General features: G+C 36.2%; 1 protein-coding gene across 2 annotated transcripts in view; it reads left to right on the top strand.

The window, feature by feature from the left end:
* The first annotated feature begins 1337 nt into the window (after positions 1 to 1337).
* LOC132855215 (E3 ubiquitin-protein ligase rnf213-alpha-like) overlaps positions 1338 to 6000 on the top strand; it is a 41055-nt gene continuing 36392 nt past the window's right edge. For both annotated transcript variants that reach the window (XM_060884011.1, XM_060884010.1), the window contains exons 1-5: positions 1338 to 1712; positions 2104 to 2220; positions 2434 to 2990; positions 3329 to 3485; positions 3934 to 4151. In XM_060884011.1, coding sequence (XP_060739994.1) covers positions 1514 to 1712; positions 2104 to 2220; positions 2434 to 2990; positions 3329 to 3485; positions 3934 to 4151 — 1248 coding nt within the window. In that variant the 5' untranslated portion in view covers positions 1338 to 1513. The remainder of the gene's footprint in view (positions 1713 to 2103; positions 2221 to 2433; positions 2991 to 3328; positions 3486 to 3933; positions 4152 to 6000) is intronic.

Here is a 6000-nt window from a genome sequence, read left to right as displayed (position 1 = left end):
GATTATATAGGACTGAAGCTTTCTCTCGCCGTGGAATTTGACAGCGAGCTATAAAACACTGCGCTTACAGATTACTCCCCGCAAATATTCAGAAGGCTTCATTTCAACAGCAGGCCTTGAAACACTTTGCGTGCAGATACTCCCAGTAATACACAGTAGGCTTTATAAGCGTTTACTACAAGAAAGTTTACAGTAAAATAAACAATATTGATCTAATCAACTCTATTTCATGAGAATACATGATTATAAGAAAAAGAAAAGCATTTCAGAATTTTCTTGAACATTCTGAAAATAAAACATAATAACACATAATGCATTATAATCTTCTTTTCTTTTGGAATCTTCTTCCAGCTGTCTAGGTACAGCGTCTGATCCCTCTGTGTTTTCTTCTAAACCCTCATATTCAAATCTTTCAACTATTCAACCAATTATTCAACCTTTTGTATTTTTGCATTCTTTGTTTATTCACCTTACGTTTTGCTTTTCTTTCCCTATTTCTCCTTCTCTTTGTATTATCTATGTCCGTCTGTCTTCTGACGGATAAGTTAATAATCGGTTGTGGTGTATCTTTATATTTATTATTATTTATTTGCTGAGAACCAGTATTAAGAGAACCAGTATCAGGTATGTAGAGTCCTGTAACTCCATCCCGTACATGCCAGTGTCTGATAACATCTCGTGCATGCCACTGGCTCTCAACAGATCTATCATCCGGTGATCATCTTTTGATATCAAACTTTTGTCCTCAGAGTGTGTCAAAAGAAGAACTTGCAGTCCCAGTACTTTAAGGAGTTCTGTGTGTGATGGTCCAGTATGTTTGGCAATATAGTGTAATTAAGTTGCTGTTTGAAAATACTATGAACCTGGTGGACAGGTTTACTCAAAGCGGAAGCTGTCATACAGATAGCCCAAAATGCCCTAAATGTACCTGGTGAGCCGGGAAATTGGCCCTTTAATGTTCAAACATCATTTCTCTAATCCTAAAGAACTGAAACAGCAAGTCCAATTTATTTAGTTCAAGACCTAGTCTGCACTTGCAAAATGTAGGTTACTGTCATGATGGAAGCACCTGTCTCGTCCTCCGATCACCACCAAAGGGAACCGTCCCCTGAGTATTAGCTTTTCCGGACTACATTTCCCATAAGCCACATGCCGGGACAGATTACACCGCCACCTGCGGCCAATTACACAGTGCCTATTTAAGGCAAACTTGAACTTGACTCCAGTGCGAAGTCTTGATTTGCTACGGTTATCTTACTGAGCGTTTCCTAGTTGTTTCTGTTTCTGGTTCTTTGATCTGTTTCTGTATTTTTGCCTTACGACTGTTTTCTGCCTGCCCTGACCTTTTGCCTGTTGTTCTGACCACGTCTTTGCCTTGCCTACTCTGTTGTGTTTGCCGGTATCGAACTCTGCCTGTTGTTTACGAGATTGTCAAATTAAAGCTGCAAATGGATCCTCAGTCTTACGACTCGTCATTACAGTTACAGTGTATTCAAAACAATTCTGGTGAGTAATGAGACTTTTGCACATCTCTGCAGACAAAAAGCACATGGAAAATATCTGTATGGCACGTCTCCCAACAAAACAACTAATACAGAAAGCTCACAAACTAATAGACCAACTAATCGAGGAAATGATAAACAAGTCAATATCATGCAGACTGCTGAATGAAATCATTAAAAGGAAACAACATGCCAACCATTACTTCCTAAGTAAGTTTTAAAGTTTTGATGTTCTTAAATTCTGCCTTTTTTCTAGTTCCCATCTCAACACCAAATATATATATCTTAGGTTGAAAAAATGTGTACTTGTGTCCAACATATTTCACCTGGAAAGGACAGAAGATGAATATCTTATGAAGGAGACAATCTAGTGTTTAAATCACACATCTCCCATTTTGCCTGTAGCTGAAATTGTCGATCATGTGACAAATAACTGTTCATTTCATTCATTTATATACATTGCATTGGTTACATTTTATGCATTAAATAATTAATTTTTGTTAGCTTATGTGATAAAGTCCCACAGAGTGTTGAACTTTTTAACAAACATTTCAATGTTCTCTAAAACCAAATGATTTTTATGAAAACTCTTCCTGTATAGGAAAAAACGTGGACAAATTTTTGAAGACAATAAAGGAAGCAGAGGAGGATTTTAAAAAATTTGAAGGCCAGAAAAGAAAAGTGAAGGTGCTCTATGACCTTAACCAAGGCATGCCAGGTATAGTGTCTGTTTCTTTTTGAACAGTTGTATTTCAATCTTCCAACATTTTATATTTCACTGACAGTATCATTCTTTACATGTTTAATATTTAAATAAAATACATTTTTTTCTGTCATACAGTATCTGTTACCTGTTTGGTCTGTGGTGAATTTATTAACACTAAAGACTAAGTTTTCAGCACTAAAACATTTGTTTATCATTGTTTTTCAGTCGATGTAATACAACTTGAGACAACTTTGTCAATCGAGCTTGACAAGGAGGAACGATCACTGAAAACTATCATGGGCATGTTGGCCAGCGACGAACTTGGAAGTGACACATATTTGGTCAATATTCAGGCATTTGAAAAGATTGATTTTCTGTCTAAAAGCACATATTTCAAAGAACTGTGGAGAGAAACAGCAAAACAAGCCAAGAACACAGAGTTTAAGGATGTTCCATTAATTCCACTTGACCAAGTCTACGATAATATTTACAAACCAGCCTTTGAAGAATTTAAAAACTCCTACAAGGCCTTGAGGGACCTCTCGATGACTCTTCAGGACTTGAAGAGTAAACTGGGAAAATATTTAGATAGCATGTCAAACGAACTGAATACAATGGCTGAGGTGTTCAGTGAGGATCCACGTGAATGGATTCACAAGACAGATAAACACATTAAACTTTATAGAACTCTTCAGTCTGCAAAAGAAAATGCAGAAGTGATCATTGAACTAAAAAATAACCTCGGGCTGTGTGGAGAGTTTGATGACATTGATAAACTCAAGGTATGCAGAATAGAAAGAATTTCAACTGCTGAATGCTTTGTTTTTCTTTTGCATGTTTAATGAGTTTACACTGGAACTAGATCTAAATTTGAAAGTGAGTTGATTTTTCCCCTAGACCTAGTTACTTTTCAGGACAAATTAGGATTTTAAACAATTGTCCTGAATATAAGCATTATTAAAAGCATATAGACAAAACTGGATCAAGTCAAGATAAAAGATCATTACAATTGAAACTGAAAAGATTGACCTCTTTTCCATCTGTCATGGAACAGCAATGCTTGTAATCATAAATATTCTTCTGATGTTACATATTAAACTATAGTAATATGTAATTACAGAATATGGACTTCAGTTGCTTGTGTGATCTCACTGAAAATGTGGCCAAAGCTGGACACGAACTGAAGAAAATTCCAAAGGAAACAAATAGCTTTCTAAGACAATTTAATGAATGCATCAGACGAGGATTCATCTCGTGGATTAAAGAAATTATAAAAGGTAAGTGTTTAGAAACCTTAGGTATAATAGTAATGATAATTTAACTTAAATGTATTAGGCAAGTATAATTGATTTGACATGTTTTAAAAGGAATTCTGATTATAATTTTTGCCTCATCTCGTCTTTGTTCCGTGATTTCATGTGTTTGTTTTGTTTACCTTTGTTTTGATTCATGCCTTGTCTCTACCCCTGTATTGTCACTGGTAGTTGCACTGATGTGTCTTGATTATTTTGACCTTGTTATTGCCTAATGCCTTGGATTGTCCACCATTCCTGACAAACTGCCACATGCATTCTCCACCATGAACATTTTTTGTGACAAGATTTATGTTATTATAAGAATTTAGAAAATGCTTCCAGATCAATGCTAAGAAATGATTGTTAACCACTAATAAACCACAGTAATTAGTAGTTTATGCAGTACTTTACTTTTACTCTTTAATTTTAGACACCGGAGAGCTAACAGCATTTGTGGAGCTGGCCTCAATCTCTGCTGGAGAAAATGCCATGGACATTGATAAAGTGTGCTATTTCAGAGATGCCTTATCTGCTGCTGCACCACTCATATATCAGTTGTCTGAAAGATCTGGTACTAAAGAGCTCCTGCAAGCTATCAATAAGCTTGGATGTGCTTTGGAAAGTGACCAAGAGCTGCAGAATAAACTAGTAAGATGAAATTTTAAACTCCCTTGTGACAGAAAGTGTACCGGCTATTAGCTGTTGTAAGATGAGAGAGATGCAGTGTATGGCCAAAAGTTTGTGAACTCCTGATTATCACACCCATATGTGGTTCTTCACAATTATACAGATTGTCTCTGTGTGCCATAGCATTACATTTTCCTTTCACTGGAACTAAAACTCAAACCCTCATCTAGCGTGACACTGTGCACAAAGCAGCTCCATACGGACATGGTGTGTTAAAGCTGGAGTGCAAGAACTAGACAGAGCATACTAATGGCACAAAATACATTTTAAAACAATTTAAGCATTTGTCGATAACCCATTGACTATAATCACATTGCTGATGACCTTGAAATGATCTTTGTCAGTGTGCAATGCATTAAGAAATATTCCAACCCCTTCATTTTTTCACATTTTATGTTGCAACATTATGGCAAAATACTTTAAATTATTTGTTTTCCTAATCTATACACAATGATGACAAACAAAAAACAGATTATGCTCAGTTATAAATCAGCTAAAAATTTACAAATTTATTTTAAAAAGACCATTTTCTATGGCAAGTGAAATTTGGCTCAGGTGCATCCCATTTCTCTAAATCATCTTTGAGATGCTTCTACACTTGGAGTCCATTAATGTGGCAAATTCAATTAATTGAATGCAGAAAAATGCAGATAACAAAAATGCAGATAACAAAAATGCAAGTCATAGGGTCAAAGTAACTGTCTGCAGAGCTCAGAGACAATTCAATTCAAGTTTATTTGTATAGCGCTTTTTACAATTGCCATTATCTCAAAGCAGCTTTACAGAACATAAACATAGAACAGAAGGTTAATATAAAGAATAATATAAAGATTAATAGAATACAAAATTAAAGATTAATATTAGATATATTTAGTTCACAATGTATATGTGTTTATCCCCAATGAGCAAGTCTGAGGGGACTCAGGCAGCAGTTGCAAGGAAATACTCCTTTAGATGGTAAAGGAAGAAACCTTGAGAGGGACCAGACTTAAAGGGGAACCCATCCTCTTATGGGTGACACTGGAGGGTGTGATTATAAATATATATTCAAACAAATGTTGTATTGATGCAAAAGATCACATGGAGTTTACATCTCCTCTTTAGTATCGCAGAGTCTAACTGGAGCTGGTAGATCTCTAGATGCCTCAGGACTCACAGAGTCAGCCTCATCTCAGTGGAGGTCCAAAAACTTCATTGCGTGGAAGACGATCGGAGCTGGTACAATTTTTGGGTGCCTCGGGATGGGTAGAAAGAGAGAAGCAGTGGAGAGGGATTAACATATCTGCTGTTCATGAAATGTGCAAGTCTAATGTAATAGTGCACAATATTATGGGATGTATTAAGTGTACGCCTGACTAAAGAGATGAGTTTTTAATCTACATTTAAACTGGGAAAGTGTGTCTGAGCACCGAACACTATCAGGAAGACTATTCCAAAGTTACGGAGCTAAATATGAAAACGGTCTACCACATTTAGTAGACTTATATACTGTATTCTGGGAACTACCAGAAGTCCTGAGTTTTGTGATCTCAGAGAGCGTGAAGGATTGTAACGTGTTAGAAGATTAGTTAGATACATGGGAGCTAAACCATTAAGAGCCTTGTACGTACTGTAAGTAGCAGCAGTTTGTAATCAATTCTAAACTTAACAGGTAGCCAGTGTAGAGATGATAAAATTGGGGTTATATGATTATATTTTCTTGTCCTGGTAAGAACTCTGGCAGCTGCATTTTAGTCTAACTGTAGCTTATTTATTAAAGATGCAGGACAACCACCTAGTACTGCATTACAATAGTCCAGTCTAGAGGTCA

The sequence above is a fragment of the Tachysurus vachellii genome, chromosome 12 (assembly GCF_030014155.1).
Source record: "Tachysurus vachellii isolate PV-2020 chromosome 12, HZAU_Pvac_v1, whole genome shotgun sequence".
Lineage (NCBI taxonomy): Eukaryota > Metazoa > Chordata > Actinopteri > Siluriformes > Bagridae > Tachysurus > Tachysurus vachellii.
This window is presented reverse-complemented; position numbering and strand designations above follow the sequence as displayed.